Below are 13,939 nucleotides of genomic sequence, written 5' to 3' on the forward strand. Positions count from 1 at the left end.
TTACCTCATTTTTCAAACTGGTGTTGACTAGTTTGACTCCTTAATCACATGGCAGACTTATTTGGAGTGTTGGCACAAGTATTGGAACTATATCCCAACATAGGGTGGACTTTGAGCTGGCCATGATGTTAGGAGGGCGGACTTTTGAGTTCACCTTTAGCGGACTTCTTCAACATAGGCATCATCTTTCATCACCCAAGTAGAGCGGACTTTCTTTACTTGGAAATCATCTTTCATGTCTTCCAAGGCAGACTTTTGCTTACCTTAGACTTACCTCTTGCTACCCTTAACACCTTCAAGGTAGAGTTTGATAGATATGCTTTGATGTCATCATAGATAGGGCGGAGTTTGGACAGGCCATAACTATTCACCATCATCCCATAGGGTCGACTTTTAGAGGTAGGTATCTTCCTTCATCACCTTAGGTGGACTTTTAGAGAGATCACCAAGGGCGGAGTTCATTCATTTTGTTCAAGGCAAGGGAAGGGCGGAGTTTTGAAGCTATTTCACCTGCTATCATCCCACAAGGCGGACTTTGTTAAGTTCACACACCACTTTGCTTGGGCGGACTTTTATCCCTTCTCATATGGCGGACTTTGATTCATTTGAAGGGGCGGAGTTTAGAGTGTTCAAGAAGGCGGACTTTGTGCATCATACTTTTTAACTTGGGCGGACTTTTAGAGGTAGGCATCTTCCTTCATCCACTTGGGCGGACTTGTCACCTCTTAGGCAGCTTGGAGGGCAGAGTTTGAGCTGGTTCAAGAAGGCGGACTTTGGAGTTCAACTTGGGCGGAGTATTTGCTTCCTAGGCACCAAGGCAGACTTCTTTGACATAGGCATCACCTCAACTCTTCATGGCGGACTTTTTAGGCATCTCCACTTACATCTTGGGCGGACTTTTGAACTCTCTCCATAGGGTGGGCTTTTTCAACTCTCTCCATAGGGTGGAGTTTGGAGAGTTCATGACTTATCACCTTGGGCGGACTTTTGAGTTCTTGAGCACCTTTAGCACATGAAGGCGGACTTTGTGAGTCTCCATCATGGGCGGACTTTTCATGCTCGTGCCACTTTCCTTTCATGAGGGCGGACTTTTCAACTTCCTGCCATAACACTCACCATCAATCATTGATTAGCCAGACTTGGAAAATATTTGGAAAACTTCAAAATTCCACAATTTCTTCAATTTTAACTAGATTAACTTGAAATTTGAAATCCATACTCAGGCCAACCATCTGAAGCATCATGACCCCTAAAATGTAGGAACTTAGCTTTTAAGGTCAAAACTTGAAAATTTTCGATCGCGATTGAAGCAGGTCAGTGGAACCAGTGCAAACCCTAGGTCCCCACTCCGAAAAAGCAAAAAGCAGGCATCCCTAAAAAATAGGGAAAACTTTCTAAAAATAGCCATATCGAGGATCAGGCTAAAAATGCCAAAAACAAAACTTCCTAAAAAATAGGAAAAAACAAAAAAGCAAACTTTTTAAAAATAGAAAGTTGTTCAAATTCGTTCAAATCAATTGTTTTCTTCGTCCTTTGGCATGAACCCAGGCCTATGGTTTCCCAAAAACAGGGCCCACGGGTCAAAAAAACAATAAAAAACAATAAAAAAAGACTTTTTAAACTAGTTTTTTAATAATAAAATTCTAATTCGCCCCTTTATGACTTTTTAAAAAAGACTTAAAACTTGAATATTATCTTTTTTGCAAATTATGAATATGATATTAGACTTTAGTTATTAGTTTACTGATTACATTTGTGATATATGAATATTTATTGGCATTGGCAATTAATAATTATGGATTTATGATTTATGATTTATCATTTATGTATGGAAAGTCACATTGTATATTTTTTTGTTGTATGGATTGTATATGTTGACCATATATATAGTATATGGGTATATATATAAAATGAAAATATATATATATATATATATATACGGACGTACCCGTACCCGTACCCGTACCCAAGATTTTTTTTTTTGCCGAATCTGTGAATCCGTACCCGAATCCGAACCCGAACCGGTAACTTAGGATATAAAGGATGAAAATAATTTACCATGAAAAATATTTATGCTGCCTCATAATGTTTAGAGTATGTAGGTTTCTGAAATAGCTCATTTGTTTTACCAAATGAACCTAATATTAATACAAATTTTAAAAGAAGTCAAAGCAGTAGTGAAAATTTTCAAAGAATAAAGACTGAAGAAAATAAGTGATCATCATGAGAGCAGTGTGCAATTAGAGCAGCCAACACAGTCATCACAATCATTGCTATGCATGAAACACCCGAGAACACACACTTGTACAAATTGTAAATAGCAACTACATACTTCTAATTAGGGTTTTAGGTTTTATTTTTGTTATAGGGAACTTCCCCTTCTAATTTGAAGAGGATTTCTCTTGCAATCTATTTTATTTCTTGTCACACTGAAAGGTGCAATTAAAACACTAACGCTATTGAGTATGAATAACATTTGCATTTGTTAGGATGCTTTAAAGATATATGCTTGAATATAAACTTTAAGATGGTGTAGATATTATCATATTCTTTGTCTTACAAAACAGTTGTGGTTCATATATAATATGAATTTTATAAAATAATACTTTAGTTTGAGGAATCCTTTTCATCTATTTAGAGATGTAGATTAAGTTGAAGTCGATATCCAGAGCCTTCTTACACCCCATAGTATCGATATGTACTGTTCAAATTGAATTACACTCCAGTAGTATTCAAGGCAACAATTTCTAATTTTTTTAATTGGACATGCAATTTGTGTTACAAAGGGTATGTCCTAAATTTATGGGCTTTATCAATATCTTGTTAGTTTTTAAGAAAAGTGTGTTTGGGTGAAATAAAAAGTCTGAATGTGGATTTGATAGATTAGATTTATTCTTGGCAGGAAGATCGTGACAAAACAATACAATTTGGACCTGGATTTTTTATCGAGCATGACAAAGATGTATTTTTATGATTACTTTTTGTTTTCTTTTTCCCTTTTGCACTTCTGTCTTCTTTTTTATGCATGTTTTAGTATTTCTTTGTATTTTCCTATATTTAGTTTGTAGACATATTTCATTAACTTGAAAATCTTTTATGGTAGGTTGGAGCAGTTGTGGTTGGATTTGACCAATTTATTAATTTTTACAAGATTCAGTAAGTTTTGAATTCATTTTTTAAGCACTAAGAAATAGCATTAAATAGTGAAAATGAATGAAGAAAGTGTCTAGAAGTTTTTATACCATATGTAACCTTATGCTGTACACATGTTTGAAAGTATTCATCATTTTTGGCCTTCTAAAAATAGTTGGTATGATTTCTCGTTTAAAAACAATATTTTCTAGGCAGATGCTTTCTGGCTTATCTCAATATACATCTTCTCTACTGTCATGAGAGGTTTTTCAGTGTATTTATACTCATAAACTAAGACCCTATCGTCTTCCCATCTTTGGATATGTAATTATGTTAGATATTCCAATTCGAAATTCATCAACACAGATCTTAATGCGGCAGTTATACTTCTAACTACTTGTGTGCAAGCTATGACTTTTTATTCTCTTTATAGAAAATACCATAAAGTCAAGTATAAATTGCAATGACAATTAACATAAAACAAAAACTGATTCAGAAGTAATAAATACATAAGACAGAATGCAATTAGCCTAAAAAAATTAATAAATAGGAACACTCCACTTTCTGATTTTAATGCCTTCCAGTGTTCTTTCAACGAGTACTGCTTACAAGTATAAATTTTCTAAATATAAGAGCCTTTGTTCCAGTTCCTAGTGCTTTGCTTGTATCTATTTTATGTTCCAGTCCTGTTGATCTGTTTTTGGTTATTTGTGGACATTAGCATATTTTCTTTCTATTTCTCTCTCTTAGCTTGTTGACAATCCTCCACGATCTTGAAGAATGGCTATGAAAGAAACCCACATTCTACTATCTATCTCTCTTGCCGATCAATTATGGACCGAATGCATGGGTTTATACATTCCAACTAGCTGAAACAGTTACAATTCACCTTTGACATGCCATGTGAAAACAAAATGAATGGGTGGAGTAAGGTGTCAGTACGGCAGTATCTTCAAAGCCAAAAGGCCCATTTGACTTTCAACTCTTTATGTGCAAGCTATTTGAAACAAGGTGAAACTGCTGCAAGAATAACATTTACTATTGTATGCAAATTTGAAATTTGTTTCCTTAAACAAGGATTATGATAAGACTAATTAATGGATTGCATAAATCGACAATTAGAAATAAATTAGCAAACCATGTCAACACAGAATTTATGTGGAGAATTCCTTTTGAATAAACCTCCACACAAGAAAGAGGACAAGTATGTGTTAATCTTCAAATGTGAGATGCATCCACATACTAATACCTGCTTCACTTTGACGACACTTTAGCGACAAGTGTACCTGTAAAACAATCTGACTTGAAATCACCATCTCATGTTCTCAATATATAGGTACAAAGAGAGGACAAATTCATAAATGATAAAAACAATGGATACTGTCATGCCCCTGATCTGATTCATACTTGTCTTGCTTCATCATGATAACCTGATTACAATCAATGCAAGGATGAAAACACATCAAATGCCTTTGATTCGATCCTAACAGTGATTGATTAAGTATTAATAACATGTTAATGATTAAGCATCCAATACAATCCATTAAGAAATGGATTAGTCACGCAAACGATTCGTTAAAGCAACAACTGAGTTTAGAGCAGCCATTAAGGTCTAATGAGGAGACACTGTAATGTACCCGGACACGTATGACAGCACCCTGTACGGACAACCCAGTGTACGGCAGCACAACTCTCCACCCCATACGGACAACCCAACTGCAGTGTATGGGCACAGCCTCTCCACCCCGTACGGTCAGCAACCTTCCCCCGTAGGGACAATCGACACCACCGTACGGTCCACCCTGTATGGTCAACACCAACATGGTTCACCAGTACACCGTACAACCGGCACAATACGGCCTCCCTTCCGTACACCCAACACCTCCACCGTACGGCCCTCGACCAGTATGCTCCTGCCTTCGGTCAATTGACTCTCCTGTGCGAAACTAACAATCCCGGCCTCTAAAAGATTGTTCCGTAATATGTTGGACAATATGATTAGTTTAACACAATTTGGCACAAGAATGAACACACTAGACATGCAAGTAGAAATTCAGATGCAATAATGATAGAACTTCAGATTACAAAAGAAATCCCGGACTGAGGGCAAAGCAGAGTAGGGTGAAGAGTTACTCCCACCGAAACTGCGGATGCCAAGTAGGGAGGATCTTCCACCTCCGAAATGGCAGACAACTAAACTTCAATTGGAATTCGTACATACAAGAAAATACCAAATTCGCATACCTACAACAATGAGTAACTCGGCCATATATATGGGCTCCAGGAAGTTTCCCGAAGGGTTACAAACAGGCCGACACCAAAAAGTTTATAACTAACTAATTAATAAAAAGAGCCCGAAATATATTATTGTCTCCATCCGTCTGGCCAAAATTTCCCTCACGCCGCCATTGGACATTCCCCTTAGTACCACCTTCTTGCCATCCACTTCGAACGAGAATTCCATCTTCTTGAAGCTTTGTGTGTATTGGTCGAGGGTCTCCATCCATTGAATGCCCAAGATGACATCTGTATCATCCAAATCAATCACGAAGAAATCATCTGTCACTGTGTAGTTCCCCATGGTGATGCCGAGTTGTGGAACCAAATGAGTACATGACAATAGATATCCTCCAATTGTACACCAATTATATATACAAGTTAATCAAAGCAGTAGTTTCAATACAAATATGTATTGCCAAACTAACAAATCTTAGAGATGACCTCCCAGCAAGAAGCAAATATTTTTGGATATGTTATGTTCCAATAAATCCATAGGCCTAAGAGAGTATAAGAATAAGAGTTGTAGTGTCCATCACCAATTGTAAATACATTATTTGGATATAGGGTACTTACAATTGGTAGAACCCCAAACTTGGGCTAGGCATTCATTAAGTAGGTGTGGGTGCTCAACCTATTAGTGTAATCTTTCTAAAAAGCAAAACCATAGAGTTTGTGCCATCCAGTATCGTACACCTACAAAATTAACAAACATTGATGACACAAATTTCACCAAATAAATTTAGTCTAGATTAGTCATAAATATATTCATGCACATTAATGAAATAATATATTCATGTACATTAATGAAATAATAATTGACATGATAATTACATAATCGTGTAAAGTAAAATTAATTTTAATAATTAATTATCATCACCTTATCATTTACACACATACATATGACCAAAATACAACATGCATCTTATTTTTTTGGTGATATGACACAAAATACACGTGCAAGTCTAAGATGTACAAATAAACTATGTTTCAGTCAAACATAGTTTTGCAAGTTTGCCCGAATACTCTTCCTCTCTCTTTCCAATAAAGGATTTGTGATTTGCATCATAGCAGCTAGTATCTCTTCTTGGGTTTTGTGGTCTCCTATAACATTTCTGTACTCTGCTATTCCCATCTCCTCTTTTCCACTTTTTGATGAGGCGAGTCCAAGAACATAAAGCTTGGCTTGTCTTATTGATAGTTTCTTTCATTTCTTCTAGTGGGAGTTTAATTGCTTCCCTACCAAGAGGGCAATTTCAGAGCTTAAATTTTCCCCCATGGCTGGAGGAGTCACCAATGGTGATGATCCACAAGGACAAGAGAGTGGCTGAGAGTGGCTTTGCTGCTGCTTTGATCCTAGCCTGATCACTGCTGTAATTGTGTTGTAACCCTCTCAGAAGTTTAGCTAGAAAACTGGGAGAAAATATAATTCTGCACAGGGATTCTGGTAGTGGCTTGATCAGTTGGATGGTGGTCGGACTGAACAACTGATTCCACTCAACTCATTAAAGTTCAGAACAATACATTGCAAATGTAAATAATAAGCGCAGAGAACAGAAATCAATTCTATTCATATAATAGAAAACTCATACATAAACCATTTGTAGAAAGATGTCAACAGTATAATTTTCCCCTTCATAGTTTAAAATTCAGATTAAAACATGCAAATGCATTACATCTAGCTTGGCTAATGGACACTCTGGAGAATATCCTTGCAATCTGCACCCATTAACTCCCTGACAAGCTTCCCTAATTTAACCAACTTTGCTCTTCCAAATTCCAGTAGGCAAGGGCTCCAAAAAGCTCCTTTACTGAGAATCCTAGTTCCCAGGGCTGCCAAATCCCCTATCTCTTACTCAGATTTTTTGTCTCTTTGTGGGTTTTGCCGCCTTCTGGTGGGAAGATGCATTGAAAACAAGATGTCAAGTTTTGAGCTGAAACCCAGCTATACAACTGCAGATGGATTAACTAAGCTACATGTTGAATCTGACAAATTGAAGTGTCTGAGTGTAATTTAACACATGGTTGTCTCTGGAATCAGTTTGTCAAAATTTCCACAAAATGGCCCCTATACAGGGTTGATGATGGATGATACATAGCATGATCACTACTATGACACATGTTGATTAATGTTGTGCTAGGCATTATCATTGCATGATTAATGTTGTGCTAGGCATTATCATTGCATGATTAATGTTCTGCCAGGCATCAACTCTAGATGGTCTTTCTGACGATGTGAAGTCTTCCCGGCTGGACCATAGTCTGAGGTCTGCATTAGTATTTCTTTTCTAGTCCACAAGGTGGACTTCAACATCATTAGCCACAGTGAGATTACAACCATATGGATCAGATTGCATCATTGCATACTTGAAATTTCATGTGAAAAATGACGGTTCAGAGTTTTAATGTCCAAGTCCAATTCGTTATGAGTAATCTCATGGTGCAAGGGTACAAGTTCATTTTCAACTTGATGTCTTGGCAAGAATGTAAGTCAAAGATCCCGATGTTGCCATTGCATTCATCTTGAACATCACGAGTTGTAGCTTGTTGATATGGTATCACAGCTGCAAAGACAACAAAGATTTTTAACACGGCCATCATAAAAATATCTTAAAAACAGCCTGTTTTCCCATGTTTCAATAAATTGGATTCCCATCTGATGTTTTGTCTGCACAAGACTACAAGGGTGTTTTTCAAAAGGCATGATCAAATTGTTTTATCATAGATGCTTGTGCATCAGTGGTCCAAGAATTATTGACCACCTTGACTTCGAACCCTTCAAGCTCCTCTGTATGCAAACCCCTCCTAGTGACGAGTGATGAGTTGATAGAGTTGAGAGTGGCCTCACTGTCCAACATGACTATGACCCGTTGCCCTAGGAGTGTACCGTGAACTCGAAACACACTGCATTCTGGAGTGCTGGTCAGAGCGGCAATGACACCTCCCCTACGGACTAGTGTGGAAATTCTCTCTACATGATCTATGTTTTCTTTAGCCTTCCCCGTGCTTTGTTGACCATCTTCCTCATTCTCTTCTTCGTTGTTGGACACCACTTCAATGCTTAAGCATCTATGCCCTGGTTCCCACGACTCCTTGCAGGTAAAGCAGAGTTTCCTTCTCCTAAAGCTCCTGCCTTGTGGCTTCATCTAATGATGGCTTCTTCGGGGCTAGGGGTGGTTTGTAAAGCGAGTAACTCTTGGAGGAAGAAGATGAGGTTGCCATGTCACACACCTTCTTAATCGCTTCAGAGAGTGTGTTGGGGTTGAACCCTTTCACCCAACCCTTTAGTGGTTCCATCAACCCGTCCATGAATAAGACCACCAATCTCTCCGAGATATCTGTTACCAACACGGATAGTCTCTGGAATTCTATAATGTAACTGTCCACCAATCCAGATTGCTTCAGTTGAGCCAACTCTTTGAAGTTGAGTTCAGGATCTCTTCTGTCAAAACGGTCTATAAGCCTCTCCACGAATTCGGCATATGAAGTTATCCGATCATGGCCGAGGGTGACCTTTCCATGATGCCACCATTCGTGAGTGACTCCTTCCAAGTGAAGTGCAACAAATTTGATAGCCTCATCTTCAAGCATCGGGTTAAGTTGGAAATAGGTATCTGCCTTTTGTACCTAAGCTCGTGCCGAGGTTGCTCCGGTCCCATGAAAAGGTGACAAATTAATCTTACCAACCTTCCGTTTGATATCATTGTTATAGTAGCCATGACTTCTGCCGCCTAAGTATTTCATCCGGAGCGCGACATAATCCTTGAAGGATATGTCTCCCTCGAGGTTTGCATCCCTCCAATCTTCATTCAACTGTGCTTGCAACTCCTGGAAAGTGGGCTCTTACTCCCTACGCGGTGCTTCAGTTCTCTGCGAAAAAGTTGGCATCAGCGGTCGAGAATTCGAACGCTATGGGTTTGACCTTCCAGTGATTGAATTATCGCTATCTCCATTTGTTTTTCCCGATGCCAATTGACGCAATGTATCTTCCATGAGTTTTTGTCGTTGTTCCCCTTTGATCATTGTTTCGTTGAGTTGAGCTTGGCTTCTGGTTAGCTCCCTTAATAGTGCCATAACTTCCTTGGCAGGATCCTGTGGTTCCCCCATTCTATCGACATAACGATACCTCTTGGTATACACCTGCATCCATTACCCGACAGGTTGGCAAGATCACCAACTCATACGGACAACCCAACTGCAGTGTACGACACCTTGTACGGACAACCCAGTGTATGACAACACAACTCTCCACCTCATACGAACAACCCAACTGCAGTATACGACAGCACAACCTCTCCTCCTCGCATGGTCAACAACCTTCCCCCGTACAGACAACCCACTCTACCGTACGATCCACCCTGTATGGTCAACACCAACACCGTTCACTAGTACACAGTACAACCAACACAGTACGACCTCCCTTCCGTACGCCCAACACCTCCACCGTACGACCCTCCACCCATACGCTCCTACCTTTGGTCAATTGACTCTCTTGTGTGAAACTAACAATCTCGGCCTCTGAAAGATTGTTCCGTAATATGTTGTACAATATGATTAGTTTAACACAATTTGGCACAAGAATGAACACAGTAGACATTCAAGTAGAAATTCAGATGCAATAATGATAGAACTTCAGAATACAAAAGAAATCCCGGACTAAGGGCAGAGAAGACTAGGGTGAGGAGTTACTCCCACCGAAATTGCAGATGCCAAGTAGGGAGGATCTTCCACCTTCGAAATGGCAGACGACTGAACTCCAACTGGAATTCACACATACAAGAAAATACCAAATTCGCATACTTACAACAATGACTAACTCGGCCATAAATATGGGCTTCGGGAAATTTCCCGAAGGGTTACAAACGTGGTGACACGACCAAAATAAAACTTGACTAATCAAATAAAGGGCCTGAAAGATTTATTATTAAATTTGGGGCCATACAATGAAGTTTTTTAATTTTATTATTTAATTATATCGGGGACATCACATCGCACATACAAGAAAATACCAAATTCGCATACCTACAACAATGACTAACTCGGCCATATATATGGGCTCCAGGAAGTTTCCCGAAGGGTTACAAACGGGCCGACACCAAAAAGTTTATAACGAACTAATTTAATAAAAAGGGCCTGAAATATATTATTAAATACGAGGCGGTATAATAAATTATTTAAATTGACTATTTAATTATATCGAGGACATTACAGACACTGCCTTTCAAAGGAAAGGTCCACCCAAATGACACATCATTTCAGCAATAGGAGGAAGATATATGAAGAGAATACAAAATGGTAGAGACGGATCATGAAGGAATCCAAAAACACATCTGCAGAATCAGGTATCGATACCAGTAGATTAGCAACCAATCCAATCAGAAGGCAGATGGTGTTTGCCACATACGGGTAAACGATTAAATGCAGAAAGTAAATGCACATAACAAAATGGAAATATATTAAAGAACCAGTTTCTGCATAAATTCAACAGTCCATGTACATCAAATGCTTATAACATTACACCCAGATACGACTATTATGATGCCACTATGAAGGGAAGGTATGCAATATATGATACCCGAAGGGGTGCGACCAACTGCCCTTCGGGACGACTAACTAACTGACTATTGTAACTCATTATTATTGATGACAACATAAACATAATATGACAACATATCATAATCATTATTCCCGGCAACATCATCCCCCCCAAGAAAAGAAGTCGTCTCCGGACGACTTAATACAAAATAGAGATGACATTAAACAGAACCAAGGTAGAGAACTGCAGGAACTGCTAACGCCAGTCGAGTCCGGAACCCATACACCCTTTGCATCCTCGCTTGAAAACCCTTTTCTGCTACCATCCGATGCTCAAGTGCGGATTTCACCATTAGTGTTTCCTTTGACATCACAGTCCTCCTGTGCCTAAACCAAACTTGTCTACAAGACATGCTTTTCAGTCTTAGCCTCCACCAACTGCTACTCAAATGATACTGTCTCCCTAGCTAATTTGTCCTCAATAGCCACCCGCGCTGGTCTCTCGACATCCAACTCCTGGGTACGCTGAGCTAAGTCTCACGCTACTACTGCCTCCAACCTGGTGGTCACCTCCTCCCGAGCCCTCTGTGCCTCCACCAAGGCAACCTCACGTCCAGTCGAGACATACTCCGAGTGCCTCAAAGCGTACCATTCATGCCTGGAAGTGGCCACAACCTTCTGGCACAAAGGCTAGGAGACACCTCAAATCCTCTATCACACTCCCTAAAGGCTGATAATTCGTCTCCCTCTATGGCTTATGGCTTCCCCGCCAATGTTTAGCTTCAGGCTTCTTTCTCACAGTACGGAACAACCCTAACACTTACCGTGACTTCTCTGATTCCTTCGCCCAACTCAAAAAGTGTGTTGTAGCTCAAAAATAAATTGGGGGTCTGGGGTAGCGCCCCTCGCGGGGTCCGGGGGAAGCGTCGTCAACACCAATTTAACACCTTCAGAACCACACGGAAGTCCATGGCGCACATCATTTTTGTGATATTTTAAGATGCTAAAAACCTGCTTCTCCACTCTAAGTTTTGAGTGTCCTGGCTCCAGACTCCATCGAATGATTTTAAATCTGGTCGTCATTTTTTTTTTCACGTGCCATCACCACCCATCACCACTTTTTATCCCTGTGCCGTGGTATTTTCCCTTTCACCCTCTTTTAAACCACCGCCGCTGTGCTCCTTCAAGCCTACGGTCCTTTAGAGGTTATTTGTCGTACGATGGAGTGGTCTGTCGTACAGTGGCTGAGAAGGTCGTACGGTGGATGTTGTTTGGCCGTACGGTAGATGAACACCCTTAGAGGCCGGTGACCTCCGTCGACGGTGGCCCACCGTACGGTGTCCCATCGCACATCGGTGCTCCGTATGGTGTCCCACCGCACGGTGGCCCACCAAACGGTGTCTCACCACACGGTGTCTCACCGCACGGTGTCCCACCGCACGGTGTCCCACCGCACGGTGGTCCCACCACCACTTTTTCATTTTTTTTTTTTAAAATTTTTTTGTTCAATTTTTTTTTTTTTAATTGTCGAGAGTCTTCGGCTTGGGTCCCATGCCTCTGGGATCACCCTTCATCCTTCTCGATTTGCCTCGCCTGAGAGTCTCCCGCTTTGGTCCCGTGCCTCTTGAGTCCCCTTCTATCCTCTCGGGTCCCCCTTCGAACTCTCGGGTGTCCTTTCGGCCGCTCGGGTCTTCTGCGTGCTTCTCATGGTAGGGTTTCAATTTGGACCCGTTGATGGCAAGTCTATTTTCAATGGTCATCTGAAGGCTTGGAACCATAAATTCTACAGGAACCACAGTCTCCTTCCCATACATAAGAAGAAGAATAATAATAAAGATTTTGAAGGCTGCGGCCTTCCACACAGGGTTCTAATCGTTGCCGACACGAATGATCTTGGGATTATCTTCGTCACCGAGGTTTGGGGCGTCTCCCTTCCAATATTCTCTGTATTCTGGCAGGTACACCTCCTCCGTTACTTGCTCTGGTTCCTCTACTTCGAGCCTGTAGCTCTGGAACATTTCGTAATCCTCCATCTGCTAGTGGAAGAGCCCATTCAATGACCCCGTCTCATCCTCAGAGCACTCTCCTAGTTTGAGAATCCCTTCGTCGTTGGTCTCCCTGTAGCCCCGTCCTTCGTTCCTCAGGTCGCCTTCTCCTTCACCCTCCGATTCCGAAGATGATGCCAGTTCCTCACTAACCAACTGTGTCCCGAGGTCTATGATAAACTTCCTTCCTCCATTCTCCATAGACAGAGTGTTCTTCTTCCAGTTGTGGGTGGCTGGTAGATCGCATCATACCCTTTTTTCTTTATTGGGATTACCACGAAGTCCAGTATGAAGGGTTGCGTCCCAATGGTAACTTGCTAGCCCATCAGTGTCTCGATGGGTTTGATTCCATGTTGATCCGCTACCAGGAGATTGAATGTAGATGGCCACAACGTCGGCTTTCCCAGCTTCCGCCAGGTTTCTTCTGGAAGAACATTCACTCCTGATCCACCATCGATGATGGTATCGGTTAGAATGGTGCCAAGGATACCCATCTCCACAATGGCCGGGTTCCTTCCAGTGTTAACTGTCAGCAGCCTGGGGTCTATTGTAGACCCCCCAGGAACATCTGTGCGGTGGTTGGTATTGGTGCGTGGTTGGGAGAGATTATTCAGCAATGCCGTTCATAATTGAGGTATTGTCTGGAGGAGGTCGTGTACCTTCATAGGCACCTCCAGTTTTAAAATTTGATTTAGTATAGCCTCCTTCGCCTCCGGTCGGCTAGAAGTACCTGCCGTACCCTTCGCCTTCGCCCTTTCTTGTATCTCTTTCTCAATTTCTTCCCGTGCTTCTCGTACCCTTCGCTTCTCTGTCTTCGGGTCCAGGCACGTTGCTTGTCAGACTTGGGTGCGGGTTACGGCCAACACTTCCTCTTCTTTGGTTTCCTCGATATTTTGAGCAAGTTGACGCCGGACTTCGGGTAGGTGGCATCTTCGTGGTCTCCTGGTCCG

The 13,939-nt window shown here is 41.0% G+C and overlaps 1 protein-coding gene across 8 annotated transcripts in view; it reads left to right on the forward strand.

Annotated features, from left to right (window-relative positions):
* Positions 1 to 13,939, forward strand: part of LOC131031236 (phosphoglycolate phosphatase 1A, chloroplastic) — a 194,977-nt gene that overhangs the window by 86,207 nt on the left and 94,831 nt on the right. For 6 of the 8 annotated variants that reach the window (XM_059219923.1, XM_057962286.2, XM_057962287.2 and 3 more), the window contains 2 exons: positions 2,903 to 2,962; positions 3,104 to 3,156. In XM_059219923.1, coding sequence (XP_059075906.1) covers positions 2,903 to 2,962; positions 3,104 to 3,156 — 113 coding nt within the window. The remainder of the gene's footprint in view (positions 1 to 2,902; positions 2,963 to 3,103; positions 3,157 to 13,939) is intronic. The other 2 variants (XM_057962290.2, XM_057962288.2) reach the window with 1 other exon arrangement.

This window comes from Cryptomeria japonica, chromosome 4 (assembly GCF_030272615.1).
Source record: "Cryptomeria japonica chromosome 4, Sugi_1.0, whole genome shotgun sequence".
NCBI lineage: Eukaryota > Viridiplantae > Streptophyta > Pinopsida > Cupressales > Cupressaceae > Cryptomeria > Cryptomeria japonica.